This window comes from Cricetulus griseus, chromosome 8 (genome assembly GCF_003668045.3).
Source record: "Cricetulus griseus strain 17A/GY chromosome 8, alternate assembly CriGri-PICRH-1.0, whole genome shotgun sequence".
NCBI lineage: Eukaryota > Metazoa > Chordata > Mammalia > Rodentia > Cricetidae > Cricetulus > Cricetulus griseus.
This window is the reverse complement of record NC_048601.1, coordinates 63,196,998-63,223,432: the sequence shown is the minus strand read 5'-3', so window position 1 is coordinate 63,223,432 and position 26,435 is coordinate 63,196,998. Positions and strand designations below refer to the sequence as shown.

At 40.3% G+C, this 26,435-nt stretch overlaps 1 protein-coding gene across 2 annotated transcripts; it reads right to left on the bottom strand.

Moving 5' to 3' along the window:
- Positions 1–2,083: 2,083 nt before the first annotated feature.
- On the bottom strand, positions 2,084–25,347 carry Rnf103 (ring finger protein 103). 2 transcript variants are annotated; one of them, XM_035448788.1, is made up of 4 exons: positions 24,324–25,347; positions 21,971–22,110; positions 14,013–14,128; positions 2,084–2,355 (listed from the first exon to the last, which is right to left on the bottom strand). In XM_035448788.1, the coding sequence occupies exons 1-4, from the start codon at positions 24,547–24,549 to the stop codon at positions 2,223–2,225; spliced, it is 615 nt and encodes a 204-aa protein (XP_035304679.1). In that variant the 5' UTR covers positions 24,550–25,347; the 3' UTR covers positions 2,084–2,222. The 2 variants fall into 2 exon arrangements, with proteins under 2 accessions (XP_035304679.1, XP_027285330.1); XM_027429529.2 differs by lacking the exon at positions 2,084–2,355 and adding an exon at positions 8,797–10,826 and having other exon boundaries at positions 24,324–25,344.
- Between the last annotated feature and the right edge of the window lie 1,088 nt (positions 25,348–26,435).

The window sequence follows — 26,435 nt, the reverse complement described above, 5'->3', positions numbered from 1 at the left end:
ACTGTTTAGGATTAGGAGGTGTGGCCTTCTTGGAGGAGGTTTGTCACTGGGGGTGGGCTTTGAGGTTTCAGAAGCCGACACCAGGCCCAGTCTTGCTATCTTTCTGCCTGCTGCTTGTGGGTTAGATGTAAGTTCTCATGTACTGTCCCAGTGCCATGCCTGTCTGCCTGCTGCCAAGCTCTCTGCACTAACTGGCTAACACTGCAAGCAAGCCCTCAATTAAACGTTTTCATTTATATGTTACCTTGGCCATGGTGTGTCTTTACAGCAATGGAGCAATAACTAAGACACACCATAGTGTATGCTGGGGACCAGGACATAGTCAGAAGTCAGTTTTCACTCTCAGCCTTATTTGAGGCAGGTCTCTTGTTTTGCTGCTGGACAGTGTATCTAGTCTGCTGGCCCATGAGCTTCTGTATGTTGTGGTCTCAGATGTGTGCCACTGCAGCTGGCTTCTATGTGGGTTCTCTGAATCCAAACCCAGGTTGTCTTGCTTACCCTGCTTTTACCCACCAACTCCTTCCCCTGGCCCTGTATTTCCCTTTGATATCTGGAGGTGGTTAAATAAAAAGATGGGGAGAATGTTGTGTATCTGTTCCATCCTTTCCTTGTCCAATCCCTTTTGTTAGCTGATGAATATATAGTACAAAGCATCAGAAACCATTCCCACTTGTAGTTCTTCCTTTAGGAATATTATTTCAGAAAACACTAGTGTTGCACTCAGATTGTGGAATCATTCTTAGATAAACAATGTAATTTATACTTAATATGACCTCCTCTACTAAAAAAAACTACAAGCTGTTTGAACAGACACTAAGAGCCTGAATGTGTTGATGTGCTCCAACTCCACTTATGAAAGGAATGCAAGTCGGTGGGTTCCTGTGGGCTTTTCTAGTCCTTAGAAACCACAGTGTCCTTTCTCTAATTTCTGTGCAACTATATCGGGCGCATAGTGTGCTACGAATTGCCTTTTGTTTTGGCATATTACCCTCAGTCCTTTGCACAGCCATGAAAACACAGCAGAGACTCTAAACCTGCTCTCAAGCAATTAACAGCAGGAGGCTGCTTACCTGAAGTGAGATGCCAATCCTGTGGCTCTGACCCTTTTGGAGATGTTCAGGTTGAGGGATGAGTTTGATGCTGAAAGCACAGGGATGCTCCTGGGCTCTCTTGAAATAGAGATTCTGGTGAAATAGGTGCTGTTTTGATAAGTGACAGAGACTCATTTCCAAGAGAGTAGATTATATCAGGACTGGACTTTTCAAAAGACAAACTCTGACTCATCTTTCTTCCCCAAAACAGCGGTGTAGGGAAGTATCCAGTGAGGTGTTCACTTTCAGCACCAGAGGCTGCAGGGCTGTCAGCTAACTCCATGCTTCTCCAGGAGTCCTGGCAGATGGAATGTTTACAGACTTTGTACAGTATGGTGTCTTGCTAGATGACATGTGTGCCAGGTATAACAAGGCCATCAGTACTGTAAATCAAGGCAGAAGATTGGGCTGAGTGACTGTCACACATGATCATGATATTCAGGCTCTATGGTGTTAAATCAGCAAACAGCAACACATCCTTTTTTTTCCACCCCTCATCAAACAATACAAGGCAGATTCAAAATAAAGCAATATCCATTGAGATGGGTCACAGTGTACCATATTCAGCACTAAGAAACAATTTGAACAACAGTTTAAAAAAGCCCAGGATATTGCTGTTTGGCATTTGAGAGGTTCCTCCTACGCAAGTATCTGGCAACAAAGGCAGGAATCAGCTTGCTGGATTTTGTTTCAAAAACCTACTGTTTGGCCACTTGGCTCAGGAATCAAGAGAAAACAAACCAGGGCATGTGAAAGACAAATGTGAGTCTCCTGAAAATACCAGTGTTCTGATGGCTTTGTGTGGAACACCCTACCAGTTGGTCTGTCTAAAAAAAAAAAAAAAAAAAAAAAAAAAAAAGCCAAAAAAAACTCAAGTAAGCTACCCTGTAGAAATGTCACCAGTCCGGATTTGTCAACAAAGAAAAAAATTCTGAAAAATACGTCCCCAAATGAGAGAGCTTGCAATAGCAAGGATGCAGATACTCCACAAACACTGTCTATGAAATTTATGAATTTTATGTCATCTGGCTTATAGCAAAACTGGTGAGTGCAGGGCATTAGTGGTGTGTGTGTGTGATACAGAGGTCACTGGACAAACTTGGGTGTAGTTCCTCAGGTACATCCACTTCTTTAGTTTTTTTCTTCTGAGCCAGGGTCCCTCACTGGCTTGGAACTCCACAAGAAGGCTAGACTGGTTGGCCTGTCAGTTCCAGGGATCCACTTCTCTGTCTTGACTTCCAGGGATCCACTTCTGTGTCTGTCTCTGGAATAACAAGTGCAAAATTCCTCACCCAGCATGTTTTACATGGGTTCTGGATAAAAAACGAAGGTACTTGTGCTTGCAAAGCACACACTTTACTGACTGAGCTAAGTCATGAATTACCCTTCAAGTGTGTTTGTGTGCATGTGTGTGTGTGTGTGTGTGTGTGTGTGTGTGTGTGAGAGAGAGAGAGAGAGAGAGAGAGAGAGAGAGAGAGAGAGAGAGAGAGAGAGAGAGAATGCCACCTGTATGCAGGTGCCTGAAGAGGCCAGAGGAATCAGATCCTCTGGAACTGGAATTATAGGGGACTGTGGAGCCACCAGACATGGATGTGTATTGGGACTCAAAGTCAGGTCCTCTGAGGAGCAGTGAGTACTCTTTACCTCTGGGTCACCTCTCCAGCCCACATTAGCATCTTATAAAGGGCTCCAGGGACAAGAACTCTGTCTTCTCACAGCATCATCTTCCCCAAAAATAACTTTTCCAGAAAATAGAAACATTTCCTTTTGTCAGGATTAGTGACATCTTCTCAACATTCGTATTGGGTTTTGAATACAGCACCAGCTCCAACTCCCCTCTCCTCTTATTCGTCTAAGGAGAGAAAACACACCATCTTCCTTTGGTGAACCTGCCTCTAACCCAATAGCAAACAAGGTCCAGCAATTTACCCGCTTTTATGTCCTTTTGGTGGAGTTGCTTTTCTGGTTTTGTTTTGAATGTGCACTGTTTTGCCTGCATGTATGTCTAGGTACCACGTGCATTCCTGGTCCCCAAGGAGGCCAGAAACCAGAATTACATCCCCCTGAAACTGAATTATGGATGTGTGCGAGCCACCATGTGGTGCCAGGAACTGGACCCAGGTCCTCTGTAAGAACAGGTAGTGAGCCATCTCTCCAGTCTCCTACTTTGACAGAGTTTTAAGGAATAAGAAAATTGAAATACATGGGCAAGCAAGTGAACTAAAAGTAAACAGAATCTTTTGCCTTTCCTACCTACACTAGATGGGTAATACATAAAATTAAAATACATTCTTAAAATTCAAGCCAGCAATTATTTACTGAGTATTTATATTTGGATCTTACATCTTCAGGAGACGAGTAGGTCATAACATTATTCCATCCCTTGGAGACCTTATCAAGTTTACATAATGAAAAGATTTACATACAAGATAATTTGGATTTAAAAAGTCTCCTAAGCAGAACAAATTGTATGTCTTACTGCTACCATCAGCCAGGGAATCCTGTGACTGCGAAGACCACATGCTTGGAATTCCTTAAATATGAGAAACTGATAGAAGAAACAGAACTTGCTTTTAACAAGTTGAAATGAAGTCTATCAACTGTCAATATTTCCTTCAGTTCCCTACCTCAGGGAAAATCTACTAAGTGAAGTGTTACCCTGCTTAACCACTGAGGGATGAGTCAAGCTTACCCTGGCAAGACCTCCTAACCTCATTGTAGTATTGCTGCTTTGTTTGTTTTCCATTGTGGTATTTTTGATTGCATGCATAACAGTGGAAAAAGCATTTTGTCCATTTTGTGCCATGCACTGTGGGTAGTCAGATGAGTAACCCGCAAGCCCTCCCATAAAAGCACTCCTAAAAAGACACATGCAGATTTAGTTCAATGTCCAAGGTACCCAGGACATAGGGCTGCACAGATCTGTCTGCTCAGCTGTTGATGACACTATGTTGGATCACTCAAGTAAGGTACCCTTCACCTGGTTGTCGGTATCTTTGCCCTTTTTAAGTCTTGTGAGGAAGCAGAAGATGGGAAGGTGCAGAATTTAGGGAGAAAATGTAGTCAAGCCAGCCAAAGAATAGTGAAAGGAACCGTCTCACCAGGTAGAGGGGATGATAGCAAAACACCCACTGGAGAAAAATTATAGCATGGGTGGTAAGAATGTGGAATGCTAATGAAAGCGAACCAGGAAAGTATGACAAGGGGCTCGGGTGGCCAATGCTAAGATGTCTTTTTGTCTAGGCCTCAACTTCTTAAACTGTGGGTTGTTACCCCATATGGGGTCCAGTAAATCAATTTAGGGGTCTGGGTAAATTTGCTAACAGTAAAAGGTTCCTGAATTTGCAAAAGATCAGAGGGTAATACAAAATGAGACAAAGGATGAATCTAAGGTGTTTCTGACATTCATGTGTGCTGAACAGTGTGGTTTCACTGCAGCCTTATTTCTGAACATACAATGCACATGCTGCACTGTATGTTCAGTGATACTATTCAGTGCCTACACATACTGCCTGAAGCATCTTGGCTCAGACTCAAGGTCATACGTGATGGACTGCAGTGTTTCTAGTATATATATAGTTTTTCTACTCTTAGAGAAACATAATGGTTTAACAATAGAAAACAAAGACTAAGTATTTTCCTTATTGTCATTTCTCAGCATGCAACCACCTTTATCAGTATTCGAATGAAATTAGCAAGTAGCTTAGGATTAAATTGGGTAAGATTGTTTGATTTTAAGAACTGCTAGTTGCTGACTCAGTTTCATTAAAATTTGTTGAATGAATTTTGACATGGGATTAGACAGAATTTCCAATAATTCTGAAATGGCTTTAAACATATTTCTGCTCTTTTCATTTTATATACTTATGCAATCTGTAGTGACAATCATAAAATAAAAATGTTGATCAGTTCTAAATAATGAAGATGTGATAAGCTATATCAACATAAAACATTCAGCCAAGATTTGATTCTTTATGTAAAAATAAGCACACCTATCTCACTAGTGCCTTCCTCTTTAGTGAACAGTAAAACTGCATGAATGATAGAGGTTTTTAAATAAGTTTATGATTTTATTGTCAGTAAAGGTCTGATTTGTATAGCTATTTTATATACCTATATGTCCAAGATCATTTTCTTGGATGAAAGGTATCATGAATGGAAAAGATTTAAAAGGCCTGCTCTAGGCCCATGGTATCCAACATAAGGTGTGCTCTGGAAATCCGGGCCAATTTTGTCTAAACATTTCTACACTTTCACATACATTTTGTAACTGGTCTCTCTCTCTTTCTCTCTTCTTCCATCTGGGGCTTTAAGAAGATGACTGCAGAGGGGGGATGGTAGTAGAGGAGGGGAGGGAGAGGGAACTGTGATTGACATGTAAAAAACAATCTTGTTTCAAATTCAAATAAAAAAATCTGAAAAAAAAAAAAAGAAGATGACTGTGGATGAAGAGAACCAACAGAACACCCTAGTTAATAAAAAGAATCCAGAGTCAGGGCGTGGCAGAGTTGAACACAACGGGATGATTATGAATTCAAGGCCAACCAGAGCTCTATTGAAACCCTGCCCCCCACCCCCCATCCCCCCAAAAATCTCAAGGACTGGGGATGGAGTTCAATGGTAGAGTGCTTGCCTGGCATGCTCAGGCCCTGGGCTGAGTAAACACCACGCAGGAGGAGCTGTCTAGCAGACAGCTGTATATTAAAGTGGCGATGTATAGTAAGGGCCTCTGAAGAACAGTAGATTGGGAGCCATCTGCTGAAAGCATGAGCAGAGAGTTGAGCAATGGTGTAACCCATCTACAAGTTTCAGAAGCATAGGCGGCACTGGCTGCTACTATTCTAAGTTCTCAAATTTATGAATCACAAATTGCATAGCTACTAGGCCTTACTACTGGTAGTTGCCTACTCTTTTTTTTTTTTTTTTTAAGACAAGATCTCATGTTGCTCAAGCTAGCCTTGAACTTGCTATGTAGCTGAGTACGCCACTAGACTCCTGACTCCACCTCTGAGTGCTGAGATTATAGGCCCAACTAATATGATGCTGGGGATCAACTCAGGGCTTCATGAATTCTATCTAGGCAAGCATTCTCCTGACTGAGCTATGCCCCCAGATCCCTACTTGTGATGTTTGATGATTTCTCAATTTTAATGATGAGGAAAAAGAAGTCTATTTCTCTGGAGGACACTGGTTGAGATTTTCAGCACTTCCTAGCCTAGAAAGTATTCTAGATAGGGGCATAGGGCCGGAACTGCCAGCCACAGGATCTTGAGGGAGAAACTGACATTCTTCTACAGTGTAGTATGGTGGTAGTTTAGACTTGTACATGAAATATTTACTTGCAATATTTTCAATTTATGATGGCTTTATCGTGACATAATCCCACTAAAAGTGGGAAGGCATATATTTCCTAGTAGTGTTTGAAAGTAATCACCATTTTTCATGAAAAAAAAGTTAGTACTCTAGAAGCAATTTAGAATGAGGGTTTTTTTGTTGTTGTTGTTTTTTGTTTTTTCCTTACCATTTGGAGTACAGTTAAACTGTGGATTTTAAAGGTGCCTGTTGTGGGGTATTTGTAAAGTGTGAAGATGTTATTACTGTGATTGGTATAATGAAAAGCTGAATGACCAATAGCTAGGCAGGAGGTATAGGCGAAACTAGGAGGAGGAATCTAGACCTATGGTGATGCCCGTGAAACTCTGAAGAAGTCAGACATACAGTACAGAACAGAAGTAACCAAGCCACATGGCAGAATGTAGATTAACAAGAGACAGGTTAATTTAAGTTATAAGAGCTAGTTGGAAAAAAAGCCTAAGGTAAGGCCAAGCTTTCATAACTGATATTTAAGTCTCCAGGTCATTATTTGTGGGCCGGTGGTCCAAAGGTAGTCCGACAAGAAAGCTTGCTACAGGTGCCCATCATAAAACTTAGGTAATAAGAAATGGATAACAAAAAGGCTGAGTCAGAAAGCAATGAAGTGATTCCATGTTAAGCGACATCATTATTAAGACATAAAAGCTAGTGTAGAGAGGTTTCTACTAGCCAAATATGGCATTGAGCACCAAAAATGTTTTTTAAAAGATTTAATAATTTTTATTCTATGTGTGTGGGTGTTTTGCTTGTGTACCATGTACATTCAATGCCTGCAGAGGCAAGAAGGCATTGGATCCCCTGAAACTGTAGTTACAGATAGATGATGGTTAGCTGCAACATGGATGTTGGGAATTGAACATCCCAGGTCCCTTGTAAGAGCAGCCAGTGCTCTTAACCACTGAGTATTCTTTCTAGTACCTGAGATTTTAATACATTAAAAATAAAAACAAAAACAAAAACAAAAAGCTGAGTTCAGTGATATTCAAAACACGGAAGAAAAATGGGAAGTCTTACTTTCTCTCTTCCACTCCACTCCCCTGAACACACACACACACACACACACACACACACAGAGAGAGAGAGAGAGAGAGAGAGAGGGGGGGGGAGAGAGAGAATCTAGCTAATAAATGTATTATTAAGCTGAAATTAGAAAATTTCCACATTGCAACTGTTTGGTAACTGATTCAAAGAATCATCACTGGCTCTCTAAGCAACTGACATGAGGAAAAGGATCATATAGACTCACTGACTGTTTCTAAAATTATAAAGTGAAAAAGTATCCCATAAAGGAAAGACTTGACAGATACCACTTTAAACAAATTTAACATCACCAACAATAAAACCACACCATATGCACCCTGATAATGTGTGTAAATGGGCAACACTCAAATCTAATCATGAAAGAGAATGAGGAACACTGTACAAGCCCATTCATTTGTACTGTTACAAAATATTAGTATCAGAAAGGGCACCAGGCCTATGGAACAGGCCTGTAATCTTAGTTACTACAGAGGCTGGGGCAGGAAGATTGAGCTCAAGGCTAGGCCAGGCAACTTAGTGAGACCTTATCTCAAAATTAAAAAATAGAGGGCTGAGGTGTAGCTCAGAGTTCAAGCCTTAGCACCACACACACACAAAAAAAGAACAGCAATTTCTCTATTGGACAGGATGAAAGGAAGGAGGCTTAAACCCAATGGATGAGTCTTCTCTATAGTCACAATAAAAAAGAAACCTAAAGATATAAGGATGCACAGGGAACGAGAATTATGTATTAGCTACTACTGAATCAAACTACATTTCAAGGCTATGCTAATGATGTGGTGGCTGTGTAAGAGACAGCCCTTATCCACAGGAAACATATGGGAACATCTTGGGGCTGAAGCATCCTGATGATTCAGGTTTATTATCAACAGGGGAAAAAAGAAAAAAATATTAAAATTGAAATAAAAGGTGATAAAGTCGATGTAATAAAATACAAGTATGGTGCATCAAAGAGAAGTGGATATTTATTCTAATCTATATTCTCAGCTTTTTTCTAGCACAGAAAAATTTCAAAGTAAAAAGCCAGTTAAACATACAAGGTAATCCTTGTAGGACTAATCCTCATATTATTTAGATGAATGTGCTAAATAATAAACTGTAACACTTATTTTAAAAACCCCCCAATGAAATTCTTTCCTATCGAAGCTATCAAGCTGTGAGGTGGACTTCCATAACTCATGGCCAGTGTCAACGACAGGGTTCCTATCCTTCTCTCTCAAAATCGTTGCAATTACCCGAAAAATTAACAAACCAGCAAAACACCGACAAAAATCGCCTTATCACTGCTTAACATTGGAAAACCTATAACCTTCTGGTTTTAAAATAATTTATTTCATAGATCTGTTTTAATTTCATGTCTCAGAGCATACATTATTTAACCAAGAGGTGCTGGACAGAAATTGTAAAAAGGGAGAAAACATTTAGGATAAGAAACCAGTTCAGTCCCACTAGATTTGACCCTGCCTTGTAAAGTCTTACTAGGATAAATTTCTACTATTCTTCTTTTGTGCTTACAAAAAACATTAACTTCTGAATTTCCAATGCAGTAAATAATTTTTTTTTACAGTTTAGTATGCATTCAATTGACATACAAGGCAACCAAATAAATTGTCATCAACATCAGCATAATGTGTATTTCCTGTCACTGCACTAACATTAAACTAAACTTCAAACCACAAAAACATTGTGACTAACATTAGAAAGGCAAGCTGTAAGATACTCAAAGCTTATTAAGGACAAATTGCTCATGGTTAAGATGGGACATCATTTGACAATAGCTGTTGTTGTGCAAATGGCTGCTTTTTCTTATATGAAGGCCAACGGCAAACAGGGCAACAGTGTCGGCCTCCAGCCAACCACATAACAATGCAATTCTGGTGAAACACATGACCACAAGGTAGCCCCATTAGCAAACATCCATTTTCAAAATTCTCGAGGCAAACAACACATTCAGTACAGTGCAGTGTACCAGCAGGCCAAGTTAACCAGTCCGGCTCCATATCTTCATTAGTGTTATGTGATCCATATGACCTGCCCTTCCTTTCACGGGGGCTGGTCTGGCAATATTTATTGGCACATGAACAAGCCCCAGCATCGCAGTGGCTTGTTCTTCCTAGAGAACTGTGAACTATGCTTTGTTTATCTTCAAATACATCCTTACTACTAAAAGTGTCCATGTTGTCACTATCTGAGTCATTTTCAGTGTCTTGAGAACTCTCTGACATTTCTTCTTCAGACTGCACCCCAAGACATTTAAACCGCCACATTGGTAAGTTTTTAATATAATCAGTTGGTATCAGAGGGTGAAGCCAAAGGTCAGGGAAAGCTAACCGTTCCAAGAATAAGTCAGGGTCTTCGTCCCAGTCAGATTCTACAGGGAAGTTCTGAAGAGAAGCAATCGGGTGGAAGAGGTAGCTGGTGTACCAGTCCCACAGACTTGATAACCATTCCAAATTATTCGCATTAACTTCATCATTGTTGCTGCGCCGTCTCTTCTTCTCAAAGTAATCAATTAGCAAGCCATGTCCCAGGTATGTACTGAGAAACAGGGCTGGGTGTGAAGAGTAAAACATCCAGTCTGCCCTGACCCATGAAGCCAGTGTGGTTGTATTGGAGTAGCGCAACAATCTTAAGCTATATTCATAAAAGCTATCTAAGTAAGGGAGCTGTAGAAAGCCCAACACAGGTAGCCAGGAAATAATTAAGAGGGAATTGTACGTCCCTAAAGTGCTTATGAGAACCACAAATCTCTTGATGGTTGCTCCTTGTGTGATAAATAAGTCCATCCAAGCCATAAGATTAACTAGAACCAAACTCAAAACAAACAGATCATTTACTTCAGGCTGTAATGAGCGCAAAAATGAATCCATGGCCTGAAGGGATATAAATTCACCTGTGTGGTTTCCGTATCTGTAAATTCCTTCAGGAGTTCTAAGTATATATGATGGCATGTTATAAACACCAATATCTGTCATATAACTCTTGTTGTCCCAATTTTCCACATTAACAAAAATAAACTCAACTCTTCCAGTAAATTTTATGCTTAATGCAGAGAAGAAAGCTGGCGGCTGGTCAAGCTTTGCAAACAGGTATATTTTTACCCAGTACTGATCACTTTTATTCCACTCTTCTTTCAAATGCTCAACATTATATATAGTTTTGATCCGAGAAGCTGCATGGGCAGTTATCCATTTAAAAATGTGTTCTACTTCAATCTTGCGTCCACTATACTCTTTAAGCATGACTTTCCCTTTAGATGTACTTGTTTGTGGGACAGACATAATGAGTGTGGAACGTACCCAGCCTCTTCTCCTGCAGTACCTGTAAAAGAGTACACTGTAGTCAACAGCTAGGCTACTGCACAACTTACATCCTAACAGTTTTCTTTCAGGCCTGAAAGGTCTCCTTTTACTCTCTTCTCAGATAACCTTCAAATAACCAGAGAGAGGCCAATACTTGGCAACTGTGCCATAACAAGCAAGCTTACTGTAGTCTGAATTTCTGTTTCTAGGAAAAGAAAAGGGATACTAAAAGCATTTCTGAGCCAAGGAATCAGCAAATATTTTAGCATCTCTTATGCGGCACTGCATTACATGCTAAGAACCAAAGATAATAGGAAGTAATTTCTGTTCATATAGAATTAATAAATACTGTAAAGGATGCAAAACCAATATGAAAGATCAAAGAAAGGGGACCTCACCAGGGGCTTGGACAGGGGAAGATCTCAAGAAGGGTATGGGAAATGAACTAGGCCTTGAAAGATGGTTAGAAATTAGGTAGAGACAGAGAAGGATGAATGCTCTGGCATGCTGAGTGCCTGAGGTGATGCAGAGTCTTTGAAAGAAGCCCCACCTTACCATTTCTCAACTAAGACTACCACAAGGCCTGATGCCCACAGTCCAGCAGGCACTAACTATGACAAAGTGATCTTTACATAAGCCAATCCAAAAGAGTCTACTCCAAGTTCCATAGTTTACTTTCTTCTCTCTTTAATGAAGACTGTGGAAAAAAAAAGTTCAACACTTAAGAAACAAAGACAGAAAGTATACAGATGAGATTTAGCCTAAGAATGAGCCTCATGTACAGTGGAGTGAAATGCAGAAGAGCATAACTACAATCGCCATTTGTTTAAGTTTTCTGAAGATGTAGGTGACTCTATTCCATTTGGTATCCAGCAAGTTCTTGTTATGACATTTGTCCCTTCTGAAAAACTAGGAGATGAGAAATACTGAAAAGGAAAATAGCTGGTGCATTACTATGGAAAGATGATAACCAGAGACATTTTTCCTCTTTTTTTTTTTTTTTTAAATAACTCTTTGCCCCAAACCTGCCATGTGGAATTTTATGATACACAAAATTTATCTTGATAAAGGGTTAAAAAAAACTATCATGTGGCCATGCTTTGTTACAGATTTGAAAATAGGTTCCACTTGGTCTCTTATGCTGCTACTCAGAATACTAATAAGTCACAGATGTCACATTTTATTTCCTAAGCACACATTCCTATTTTATTAGGGTTAAATGAATATGTTACACATTCAAACACTGTGGTCTAATTTAAGATAAAAGATGATGGTATGCTGTCTTTCAAAGACCAGGTTGGTCAGGACTCCAGGAAGCTATCTCAGTAACTCTGAATCATACATCTTGACTCTCAGAATCTTACTGCCTTGATTCACTCCTTTAACAATGCAGATTCCACTAACATGAAATGGTCTGAAAAAGGGCATGCCTTAAAAAATTAAGTATTTCTACCCCTTAACAATATATTTATCCAAAGTAAAATAATTCAAAAGAATCCTGTTTATACCCTTGCCAAAAACACAGTAGGTAAAATGAATGTAGATGACAGCCTCCTTCAGATCTTATCTAAGGCACTTTAATGGCTTAATTGCAAGAGATGTGTGATGACACGTTTCTACTCATTACAATTTGTATTTATTTTTGTGTGTAAGTGTGTATGCTTGTGTGAGTTGATGTGCATCCCATGTGTGCAGGTGCTATCAGAGCAGAATGTATCAGCTCCCCTGGTGCTAAAGATAGACAGTTGTAAGCCATCTAGGTGCTGGGAGCAGAACCCACATCCTCTGCAAGAGCAGAAAAATGTTCTTAATTGCTGAACCCCCACCTCCAACCCCACAGCTCTACTCTGTCATTGTTTTTATTCTCTCTCTTATAACATTTGTTTCTGATTTGTGTCATAAATCAAATGACAATCTTTATGGCAGAAAATCTTTCTTTAAAAAAGGCTGTAGTGTGTTCATTGTTCCTTTTATGTTTTCTTTTCAGTTCAGAACTGATAGTTTTAAGTTTTGTAATTCTAAAGAGAACTTAAGACTATCCACACAAAAGAAAATTCCCTATGTTATAACTTTCAAATTAAATCATGCTTTCCAAGTTTGGATAATAATCTCTAACACTTACAAACACTAAGTTACTAATATATAATTCACTAAATACTAATTCTAAAGGTATCCAAATGAAGAACAGACTATATGCATATATTGCTTTTAAGAATTTTATATTACCATGTCTCAGCATAAAATCTTTTACATCCAATTCAAAAAGAACGTTTAAAAGGTCAGAACAAATTCAATGATACCATCAAGAAACAATCTTCAGGTTTTTGTTTTCCAACAGTATTTCACTACATAGGGTGGCTTAGAACTTGAGATCCTCCTGTTTCTACCTCCTATTGGGAATACAGGCACATACCACTTTGCCCAGCTTATTATTAGTCAATTCTTTTGCCTATATATAACAAAAATGTTGATTTTTCTTTTTAACCATCGCCCATACTGGGTGGCTCACAGCTGCCTATGACCCCAGCTCCTAAACGATCTCTGTACTCCAATAGCACCTGCACTCATATATGCATATATACTCCTCTACACACATATAAACATCATCTAAATTCTTTAAATTAAAAGACGGAATGTCGACAAAAATTAATGTAATAGACTGAACACTGACTACGATGACAAACCAAACTACCTCATCTAAGAAAATGTGAAGAAAAATAAAATAGTAAAGAGTAGAAAAGTTAGAAAGGACACGTTTGACTAAATGAAATGGTAAATCTGACTTTGACAGTAACGAGAAGGGCATGGCTAGGGATAGTTGTAGAGTAGATGGAAAGTGACTAAGGGCATGTAAACTGAAAGTCAGAATTAAGAGAGTGGTGGTGTATGCCTGTCATCCTAGCCCTTGACTGAGGGACAACTATAATGAGCTCAAAGCCAGGCTGAGCTATAGATGAGAACAGTGATGTCACCCACAGCCATCTGGAAGAGAATACTGAAACAGAAGGACTACAGACAATTTCAAGGGATCTCTCAGAAAGTCAACAAACACTAGTTTATGCAAAACTATAAACATCTTGGTAACTAGCAGTACACCAAACATATGACTAGTTTTCAGTTCAGGCAGATTTCTGATATTATTGTCTTTATTAAGCAAGAAAGATTCTAGTCAGGGTTCAAACTCCAAATTTCCTAGTCCACTTACCTGGGATCACTGGAACAGTTGAAAGTGCCTGTCCGTATTCCAAATCTTGACACCTTTTTTACCATTTTCTCCCAGTGGATTTTACCCACCAAAGGACTTCTGTCATTTGCTATGACCTAATTCCCAAAAGAGAGAGAAAGGGGGAAACTTCAATTAGCTAAACCCAACTATTCATATCTATAGCATAAATAATCTTTTAATAAAGACTTTTTCTTTCTAATTCTGGTTTAACAAATCATCTCATTACTACTGCAATTCTTTTTAAATTTTAATTTATAATTATTAAGTGTATATGTGCATGAGTGCTATAGTACTTAATGGAGGCAGAGTTTCACTGACGATACCAGCCAAAAAATTTTAAACTATGAAAGTAATAAAATATAATTCATTAGAAAGCCAAAAAATGTCTAAAGTTTTCATGAAACCAACTAAATTTAAGTCTAGCATATATAGGACTGTTGTTGGATAATCCTTCTGCACACTGTGAATATGTATTTCTCTCATTGGCTAATAATAAAGCTGAATTGCCTACAGCCAGGCAGAATAAGGCTTGGTGGGATAGTCCAGCAGAGATACGGGGAGAAAGAAGGGTGGAATCTGGAGAGATGCAAGCCAGTCACCAGAGGAACAAGACATGCTAGAGAACAGGTAAAGCCCATGGCAAAATGTAGATTAACAGAAATGGGTTAATTTAAATTGTAAGAGCTAGTAAATAAACTATAGGGCAAACATTTTGTAATTAATATAAGCTTTTGTGTGATTCTTTGGGGATCAGGTTGCCGGAACAAAAGAAAAGCTCTGCCTCTGCTTACACAGGCCTAAGCTTTTCCATAAATGTCATCTTTACCAACACTATTCAATTTAAAACTACAGCACAATACTCAGGGGTCTCTCATCTTTCTAGCTGGAAGAACCATTTTCATATTCAAAAAATCCTCCAGGAAGTGAACTCCAGGGATATGTATGAACTGAGTACCAGCAGTCAATTCCCTGGGAGAGGCAAGGGGTGGTACAGCTACCGCACCTATGACCTTTCCCCTGGGAAGTCTAACAAATGTCAGGGGCATCAGGGTCTGGGAGCACACGGAACTGAAAATGAAGCTTCCTTTTTGTGCTACAAGATCACCCCAGTAACTCCTACAATGTTACCGATACTGCTGTTGTAAAACTTATGTTAATACACTTGTATATGTAACACTGTAACATACACTTGATATGAATACATGCTCAATACATGATTTTAATGAAAATACATGGTCTTGCTGAGGGAGTCATGAGTTCACACATTCTCAGATAACTGAGGACATGGCCGTTTTAAGGAGATTCACGTTAATCACATTATCCAAGATGCTATTCACCCTTTTCTTGATCTGAAAGTATACTGCAAAGGTTTACTTGGAGAATATGGGCACGCTTCATGATCCCCCCTTTTTTGTGGTGGTGGTTCAGGAACATAGGACACTAAAGTCATACTAGGCAAATGTTCCACCACTCAGTTACATACCCAGCCACAAAGCAAGCGTTATTTTCTTTCCTGTTACTTCTTAAGAGTCAATAGTAGTTCTTTTTATCATGGAGCCAAGGAATCTAAATGCAATTTTCAGACTTCTCAGAAGGTAAGTCTCTGTGTAAATATATAGTATACTCTCATGTTCTTTGTGTGCTCTCTTACTCTCTGTTCTTTGCACTTTCCTTTTCCTCTGTTTCTCCTTTCTCTCTTTTAAAATAACTCTCTTTCCCAACATTTTTCCATTTCTTGACTACAGCTATAAAATAACCCAGGCACTTTAAGCCTGTGTTGGCAATAACATTTCAAGGAGCTAAGAGGTTGCCTCTGTCAACGTACACACAGTTTTGAGTCTCAGGGCATCTTTGAGTGAAGACCTAATTGTTCACTGTGGAAGTATCTTGCAGACTCATGACAAGCATTCCTGTGTTACGAATGAGAAAGGACTGTTCCCAGGTACATCCAGGTTCTGGCAGGGAAAGAAGTGGTGAGTGAGGAGAGCTGGGAACACAGTTGACTACCTACATGACAGTGTTCAACCCTGGGGCCTTATTTACTCAGCAATCTGTTCTAGCATCTGCTCTGGAAGAGTTTAAGGATCCCCGACTGAGAGAGCTGAACAAAAATGTGAAGTCATCTAAGCTTTTCATGAAATCATTTTATATGATTCTGTCACTATAGCTACACAATTAAAAATTACTTTGTTAAAATCCTGTATGTTGGTCAACTGAAAGTTTTGCATAATTAACTGTGAAGAAGGTTGAATTAAATAAGCACTATAAAAATGGTACTGTTTTCACAAAATAACTCATCTGGCTCAGTTAATGGCAAAACCAAAATCTTCTGAGCCTGTTACTATGTGTCACATCAGTAGGCACCTCTTTGACTTACAGCTTGTGTCCTACAAATTGCAGGATCTGGAGTGGCATCCATACTGCTGGTCTCATTACATGGTGAAGAAAGTTCTCAGAAATTCAAGAAAGAGACTGCATTCTCTATGGAGAATATTTCTAGATACAAGAAAAAATCTGGACCAAAGTACAGCTTAAATCCCAAGCCTGAAAGAGACCTGGCATCCCAGGCTAAATGTGAGGCAATCTTTCCATTCTTTGTAGTACCAAGATGATCTAGATGCTATTAATTAAACATCTGAGCTGAACTAAACTATTTCAGTTTTCTGCAGATTGTTCTACTTCTTATTATAAAGTCTCTAAAGGAATTTATTTTATCACCAAAAGTTCCTTCCCCAGCAACCTGTCATCCTGAATGTTTTCTGAACAAACAATATAAACAGCGTCTTGCTATGTAACTGCACACCAATCCTCTCAATCACTTAGATATAAACTTGCCTAATTCAGTGTATTTACAAATATACTTTTGGCTATTTTTTTAAGAAAAGAGGTTTATTTCTCATCAGAACATTTGGTACATCCTAGTTAATCCCCACAAACAGTCATAATTAAAAAATAACAATTCCTTGGAATGAGAGTGGTGTGTTGACATTTTCTATATTTCTCAGTATTTTAGCAGGGGTCTAGTTTCAAAATTGTAAAATATATGTATGTCACCTGTATAAAATCAAATATAAGGGTCAGTGACAGACAAAAGCTGAAACTGAATAGTATTTTAAGTAACTAATTTTAAGTATTCACCCTGTTATCATTTCTCTAACTTCTAGCTAAAATAAAGAATACTATTCTCACCGGCTTACTTTATGGGTAAACCCAAAACCTTTTTACCATCAGAAAATGTAAGTAGTTTGCCTGTGTTATGCTTATATTTTGCTCTGTAGTAGCCTATTAAAGGGATAAAAAACTAGAATGGTCCTAAACAAAACTCTTATCTAAGAGCGAAGATAAACAAGTTTAAAATCAGCTGTTAATGCTTCCAGCCAAACAGGAAATGCACTAACATAATACTTCCAGCACTTTAAGTCACAAAGTATTCTTTTACTGCTGTGTAACTCCAGTGACTTTAAACTCATTAAGTGGGACATTCAGTAGGAAACAAACAGCTATATCCCTTTTAAATCAAGACAAAAGCCAAAACAAAGAAATAAAAATATTAGAGGACAAATCCATAAAAGCCATTGACTATGCAACTTTTCCATTTCAAAAGCCTTTCCACTTTGCCATTTCTCTCTCTGACCAGCAATATTTTGAAACAAAATAATCATCTTTCTATTTTTGGTGCCAAGGAGACTGGGCAGTGGCAGAATCAAAGAATCCATAAAACTGGAAAATAAATGGCTAATGAGAGACAGGCGCTTAGGTTAGGGACAAAGCAGGAAATTGTAAATTTGTGTAACAATTCTGCCACAAAGAAAGGACTTGGTTCTGTGTTCATTACATAGTGCATATTATTGGTAAAGATGTCATGTGGATTTTGCTATCTTTAAAAATGAAAATTAGTTCTTGTGATGGTTGATGGAAGGAAGAGAACCAACTCCTACAAGTTGTCCTCTGATCTCACTACAAAAGATAGATGTAATTTTAAAAAGTGGGGAAGGCAGGAAATGAGATGGCTTAATAGACAAAAGCATTTGTCTTACAAGCCTGCTGACCTTAGTTTGATTCCCAGACTCCACATGAAGGAAGGTAGAAGGAGAGAGCAAACTCCAGAGTTTGGTGGTCACACATGTACCACAGTGGGCAACTCTTCCCACACACATCATATATGCATACATACAATGATGATGATAACTGTATATTTTAAAAGGAGAAGATGAGTGGAGCGCCAGCATTCATCTCTCTCTGCTTCCTGACTGTGGATGAGACGTAACTAGCCACTCACACTGCTGCCACTATGCTTTGCCCTCCATGAAGGACTCTGTTCTCACACCGGGAACCAGAATAAACTCTTCTTCCTCCTCTTTTTTTTTTTTTTTTTTAGACCTTTTTCGGTTTGTTTTTTGTTTTTCAAGACAGGGTTTCTTTAAGTAGCCTTGGCTGTCTTGGAACTCTCTCTGTAGACCAGGATGGCCTTGAACTCACAGAGATCCTTCTGTCTCTCCCTCCCAAGTGCTGGGACCAAAGGCGTGTACCACCACTGCCCAGCTAAACCCTTCCTTCTTAAACTTCAATCATCAGGTATTCTGTCATAACAGGAAAAGTAACACAGTTCTATTCACCACACATGCTCACATATACAGGAAACATATACATGGAATCAAGCTCTACAAGCTGAAGACAGAAGTGGCCAGAATCAACAGTGAGGTCTATGAAAATATTCCTCAGAAAAAATGTAAAAGAGCAAACCAACTAGTCAGCTTCTTTCAAAATACATAAAATAGATGACTAACATGATGGCTGACACCTACAGTCCAGAAAGATGAGGCAGCAAGACTGCTAATGCCTGGACTACCAAGTGAGAACCTGCCTCAAAATAGACAACAACAACAAGAGAAAACAAAAACAGAAGTAGAAAAGAACTATAATTCAAACTGTAGACAATGTATTCTGGAAAGTTATCCCTCACAAAAGGTTGGATTAATATGATCTGGCAGAAGAATGACAACCAACTGAGGGAACACTTCCCTTTTGTTTCTAGCACATATTTTTTAATTTTAAGTAAAGCTTAAAACATTAACTAAACAAATCAAAAGCCAAAAATAACTCTGGAGCTTAAAGGAGGTGCCCAGCCAATAAGTTTAGTGGGTCAGCTCACAGTGCCAAGGGCAGGGTCTCAGGCTTACTTTTCTCAGCTGTCTTAACAGACCAGACCAGCCATTTGACAGATGTCAGTCACTGTTCACAAAGAACACAAACCAGACACTGGAAATCAGTGCAAACTGAGCATTACTGGAAAAATAAAGTGTGTCCTATTGCACTGTTTCCTTATGAAGAAACCCATAGAAACACATCCATTTTTCTTAGGAGGTACTTTTCAACTGTGAATACACGCCTTTAAAATACTTTGGGAGAAGGTAATGTAGAGACTAGAAACTATAATGGCTATAATGTTACATTTATTTACACCATCACTTATTACTCACTTTGTTCAAAGGCCACCTTGTAAAAAAGAATTCCTCATTACCCTATCTCTTTAGTCTGCTTCTTTTTCTTCTTGTAACTTTCAATTTATTGGTATTGTATTAAATATTAATTTATTTGGTGTCTGATGCTCATAGCTGGCATGTGAGCTATCTAAACATAGCCTTTGGTATCTTCCTACTACATCTCCGGGGCCTGGCACAGCCACTTATACTGAATAAATGGGCTAATTTTGTCATATATTCAGGGATTTAATCCATACATATCCTGAATAAGACAACAAAAATAGATTAACTGGGGCTGGAAAGATGGGTCAGTTACTAACGATCTTTGTCATGGTTCTGAGTTTCAGAGGTGGATGTGTAATGCCTTCTTCACCACTCATTTGCAGAGAATTGATTCATGTGAGCGATAGCATTTAGGCCATGAATACACAGTGATGGGATTGGCTATTCAATTCTATCTTGTTGTTGTTGTTGTTGTTGGTTTTTTGAGACAGGGTTTCTCTGTATTGTTTTGGAGCCTGTCCTGGAACTCACTCTGTAGACCAGGCTGGCCTTGAACTCACAGAGATCCTGCCTCTCCCTCCCAAGTGCTGGGATTAAAGGTGTGCGCCACCAACGCCTGGCAATTCTATCTTGTTAATAGATCCAAAATTATCAAAAACAATAAATCTTCCTTTGTCCAGACTATTAGAAATAAGTACTGGGGGAAAGAAACAGAATAACAATTTCTTAAGGCTTTAAAGAGATGACGATTTGTTTTTGTTTTTCCCTTTCAATAGTGGATATCACATTCAGGGCTTCATGCATGCTAAGCAAATATTCTATCACTGAGCTATATTCTCAACCCTTTCATGAAGGGTATTTCTTAAACCAATGAAGACAGAAATAAACTAGAATTGACTGGACAGTGTACAGCTAAACTCAGACCCTCTTAGGTTCTACCTTTGTTGATTATGACAAGGTAAAAAGTCAGTGCAGTAGGAATGAACCCAGGGGTATCCAAGGAGATCTCCACACCAATTGTCAAAGCTCATCCTTTCAGCACAGTGGATGGCAGCATCATTCCATCCTCTTTAAATGCATTTGTACTTGAGGCCAGACACAGAGAAAACCTACCTATTTCAAATCATATTGAAAGCCAGTGATGACACTGAGCCTCCAATTAAGGTTTCTGAATTCATAACTTACTTTAAAACCAACTCTTACAGTCTTTGTTCTCAGAAAGTAATGTGAAGAAGCTATTTTAATTTTTATACCCTAAATCAAAATTTGTCAGCAGCAAAGTGAAAGGTCAAAAGCACTGAGGAAATGGAATGATATCTGTATGAACTGTCAACAGTTAAATAAAATATAGTCTGTAAAAGACAAAACTCAGAGGATCTGAAATCTTATCCTAGTTCAAGTCCCCTGGGACAAACCACTTCACATCTTAGTGCTTCAGAAAGGGTTACTCTGACGGGACTCTAAGTTTAGCCATTCACACTACAGTCTTAATTTTGGCTACATTCAGGCTTCTAGTTTACTTGTTGTGTTACTGTAAGTGATTTTAAAAATTAAACTGAGCTTTCTCCTAAGCAATATTTAGGATGACATTACATGCTCAATATCACATAATTATTCTAATTTACATGGTTACATTAATGTTAATGTGCATCCACTTATTCTAAGCCATGCTATGAAAAGCATAAAGGATAATTTTTAAGGCCCTTTACAGCTTGAAATTTCTAATATACTAATTAAATCTCACAGCTTTGGTATCATAAAAAACTATCTCATCACCATAAACAAAATAATGCATGCTCCTCAGCTCCCCAGTACAGCTAAGTTGTCTGCTTAGCTGAGTTGTTTATTCTGTGCTGGTTAGCAGAGCTGCCATTCAAGGTGGGCTACTTCGCTAAGGCAAAGATTTCTTTACTCTTACTTCAGTGTTCTTCCCTTAGACACTAATGAATTCAAAACTAGAGTTTAAAAAAAACATAAAAATAGTGCACACTGCTAAACAGAAGGAACGCATGTCTGTTTCTATACATTTCTTGTTGCTGATTCTCAAAACAACTTCCTTTTTCCAGGCTTTCCTATTCCACTCTAGAATTTTCACTTTTCTTCAAAGACAGGGTCTAATGTATCCTAGGCTGGCTCTGAACTCACTAAGCAACTGAGGAAGACCTTGAACTTCTGAGGCTCCTGCTTCTACCTCCTGAGTGCTGGGGTTTCAGATGTGTACCACCATGCCTGGTTTAAGTAGTGCTAGGGAATGAAGGCAAGAGCATCATGCATAGTAGTATGCTACCAACTGAGCTTCATCTTCTGCCCTAATTTTCATTATTATTGGTTTAAAAAACCCATGAGAATCGCTGAGTTCTGCCTAAGAAGCATGGCACAACAGAAGGGTTACTCGATGGTAAATACTACTTTGGTATAAATACTGTTCTCAAGTATTATCGCTCTTTCTACCTGAACAAGCCAGATGCCATCTTTTGTGTCTTCAACAAGCTCATAGAAGTGCATTTCACCACTGAAATTGGTACTAGAAACAGACTCAGAAGCCTCTTCTTCCTTGAGAGCAGAATAGAGTTCACCCTCCATCAAGTCACCTGAAGGAAACAAAAAACTTTGTTAGATTTCAAAAATCCCATGTTCCTGGCTGGAGAGAAGGCTAAGTTCATAATCAAAAATCCCATGTTCCCAACTTCAATGACTAATTCCATTTTATATCACAAATAATCACACTATTATATGTTCATTCTATGGGAAAAAGAAAACACCTGAATACAAGATTCACAAAAAATGAAGAGACAAAAAGCCATCTCTAACAATACAGCTTATATTCTAATAGGGTCACTATATAGCTTGTTAGTAAATTACCAAATTACACCAGTCAAAAAAAAATCAAACTAGTAATCATTTAATTTTACATAAAACTTGTGCAGGTTTCACATTTTTCAACAGTATTCTGACTGAAGAGATTTACAAGTGGGTTCACGGAACTTGCCATCAGTCTGCTTAAAATAGCAACAAGGTTTTTATGAGTGGGAAATAAAATGTTTATCTATCAGAATAAACCTCACATTCAAACACAAGTTTACAATGTGAGTTTGGATCTTGTATCATAAAATGTAAAAACCAAACCATTCATGTCACATTATTTAACTCTTGCCTTAAAAAAAATTGCATAGTGAGTCAATAATACTGTTCCACTCCAAATAGCAAAACCATCCACAACAAACATTCAGGTTTTATAGTTAAATTGCCACATCAAGACTGGTTTTTTGTTGTTGTTATGCTATAAAATGTGTGATCTGATGAATCCTACTTGGATTGTATATCCTTTAGGCTATATGTTGATTCCTTGTACATTCCATATAATAACAATTACTGGCTCAGCCGGGCAGTGGTGAACACCTTTAATCCCAGCACTCGGGAGGCAGAGGCAGGCGGATCTCTGTGAGTTCGAGACCAGCCTGGTCTACAAGAGCTAGTTCCAGGATAGCCTCCAAAGCCACAGAGAAACCCTGTCTCGGAAAAAAAAAACAAAAAACAAACAAACAAAAAGAACAATTACAGGCTCAAAAGGCAGCAAAATGCCTAACATAAAGCTCAAAGTGGGTGGGGGGAGTGTGGTCAAATAACTGTATGAGATAGTAACTTTTACTTTCACCAACCCACTTCCCTCCCTCAACAACCAATAGCACCATAAACCAGGCAGCAAACAAGGGCAATAATAATACACAAGTTGAAAAAGGTAGTCCTTATGCAAAGGATTCCTGCCCTCTACCCCATTGGTGAGATGAGTTCTATAACTCTTATGCTATCAATCCACAAGTGTTGAACTGCTATAGCTTGTATTCTTGCCTATCACACTACAGTGTCTAGATAGTACTACATATGGAAAAAAATTATGTTGTAAAAGGCCCAACTGACAGATGTACTTGAAATAACAAAAAGACAATCAGCAGTTTTAAATGCTTCCTACAGCAATTCAGAATGCCTTTTTTCAACTTACATTCTCTGTCAGGAGACATTTTTCTTTGTACAGCAGTGAAACAAATTAACTGTATTTCCCTACCCAATCCTAAACCCCAAATTAACGCCTACTGGAAATATATTATTTAAGGCATTAAATATTCTTTCAGCAATATATTATTTAAGGCTTTAAATATTCTTTCAGCCCTATTTTAATTGTCTTCCTCAACCCATTAAGTGACGCAGAGATGCCTGTGACACATGACCAGAAAGGTATACATTCAAAATTCAAAAATAAAAATTGTAATCCTGCAAGAAAATATGAACTCCAAGTAAGGCCGACAGTCACAAAAAATGTTCACTGCATTTAAAGTAAAAGGAGAAAATCTGCACCTTGTACACCATACCCAAACACATAATTTACATGTAAATCTTAGATCCACGTGCCTCTTTGTTATTATTTTAATGATGCTTTACCCTCCCGGTAGCTTGTTTTTACTATGGAGACAGATGCTGCTATTTACAGCTACATTTTGAAGTTTTTCCTTTCCCTACATTTTACTCAATTTCAACAGACGTTCCTGAATTCTGAGATAAATCATTCAATTTAACAATTTTTTTTAAAGCTACATTTTCAAACTGTCATTTCCAAAGAACCTTAGAAACACACCAATACACCTAACAGCCCCCTTTACAAAACCCGGATTTACAGATTCGTAGAAACGTGGTCAAAGAAGACCTGGGCAGCTCTCCGGAGCAGTCTGCTTGACCATTCCGGGGACCGCCTCATTTCAGTAGAAAGAGCCAGGTCAGCGAGGGCGACCCCGGGGATCCCGGCACTTGCCTGACTTCTCCACCAGCTCTCGAACATCTTTCTTCTCGGGCAATCCGGAGTAGCCCAACCCTCGACACTCCAGAATGGTCTTCAGCTTCTTGAAGCTCAATGCCACGGGATCCACCAGCTGGGTAGCAAAGATGCCAGTCTCATACCACACAATGGCCTCGAAAAACCTGGCCAGGACGAACAGGACCAGGAAATAGAGGAGCAAGAAAAACAGCTTCAGCCACATCTTCGCCCTCTTGGCGTCGCCGGGAGCCGGGACGCCGTGGACTGGGGAGGGGGACGAGTGCAGGACGACGCAGCGCAGCCTGGACGAGGGCAGCTCGGGCGCGCGGAGGTGGCGGTCACCGGCGGGCCATCCCCGCGGGGAGGCAGGTGGATCGCGGCGTGCGTGCGGCGGAGGGGGACCGGCAGGGCACGGGCGCTGTCCCTGCGGTCAACAGCAGAGAAAGGGAGAAGGGGGGACGCTCAAAAGCACCCCACCCATCGAGCAGCGGACGGCTGGGAGCGGACAGGGGCCAACCGGGGGTGACGGCGGCGGCGGGGCCCGAGCCCGCGGCGGCTCCGACAGACTGCGGGCGGGCGCAGAGCGGTTGAGGCCGGGCTGCGTGGTCGCGGTCGGGAAGGCCCGGCGCTCCGCTGGGCCAGGCCCGGGCCCGGCGCGCCCTGAGCGGGGAGGAGCGGCCGCCGCAGTGCCGCGCCGAGCGCCCAGGCTTCAGGGCCCGGCGGCCGCCCAGGCCCGGCAGGGGCTCCAGGTTCCCAGGCGGCGCCTCTGAGGCCGCGGCCCGCGAGGGGGCGTCGCGGCGGCTCCTGCAGAGGACGATCTAGAGCGCGAGGCGACTGTCGTGAAGGGAGAAAAAAAAAAAGCAAATAACGCTAGGCCCGGACGCGGCTCTCCCGGGCGGCTTCCTGTGTCAGCTGCGTCGCTGCGCGGCGCCCAGCCCCGTGCGGATGTGCCGCGCCAACCGCGGCCGCCGTCCGGCCGCCTCCACAGGCCGCAGCCGCCGCCCCCGGAGCACTGGACCCGCTGCAGCCCCGGCCCTAGTCAAGACATAACAACTGACGTCGGCATCGGGGCGGGGCCTCGGGAGGGGCGGGGCCAGAAGCTGCAGGGTGCGGGGGCGGGGGGGAAGAGAGAGGGGCTGCCACCCGCGCTGGGCTGGCGGACGCCTGCTGGGTTAGTGTGCTTCTGGCGTTCCCACCCCTCTTATCCGCAGATGTTTATTCGTTGGTTTCAGTCCCCGGATTGGACATTGGACCCTGCGGCATTGTGCAAGTTTGTGCTGTGTGTGAAAGAAAAAAAAAAAAAAGACAGCTAAGGATCTTCGTTTTTGTTTGTGGTTTATTGTTTTGAGAGAGTCTCATTTTGAAGACCTGGCTGGCCTGGAACCACTTTGTAGACCAAGCTGACCTCAGAACTCGCAGAGATCGCCTGCTCCGTGGCTGGAGTGCTGGGACTGAAGACCTGCTCCACCACGCCCACCCCAAATTGTCAGGATCTGTAAAAATCGGAGCCCGTGTTTTAAGTCGGGTCCCCGAGAACTGGGGACTTTGGGGGAGGGGTGGGGCACAGCTGGCTTGAGGTGCTTGAGGTGAAACTCCAAAAACAGTTCCTTGTCTACCTTTGCGATAGAATGTGTTTTTCACACATGTGTATTGGAGGAGGTTTAGCCAAAAAGAATGTTAGTATAAGACCAAGTTGTGACTAGCTGTTACAATGTCCTCCTCAGGTTGTTAAAAAGTAGACATGGAGACGCTGAGTTGTTAGGTGCCAATAGGTCCAGGTGCAAAGGTCTGTGTGTTTTAGTCAGCCAGAGGAGCTTATATAAAACGAGTTTGGCAGACAAGCACAAGGTACCTGGTTCCGTGTTTATTTAACTCTAGTAGAGCCATATTCTTTGTTTAAATTTCTGTGGCAGTCTTGAGGGAGAGCATAGTTGGATTCATGAACTGAACAAGGCTTCCATGAACCCCTTGATCAGGAAAACAAGCTGGAATTTTAGGGGAAATGTTAGCCAACATGCAAAAACACAAACAACCCTAAACTAGGGGTGGAAATTTTAGGGAGAGATTATAACTCTCAATCCAAGAGCAAATGAGCCATGGAAAGCAAAG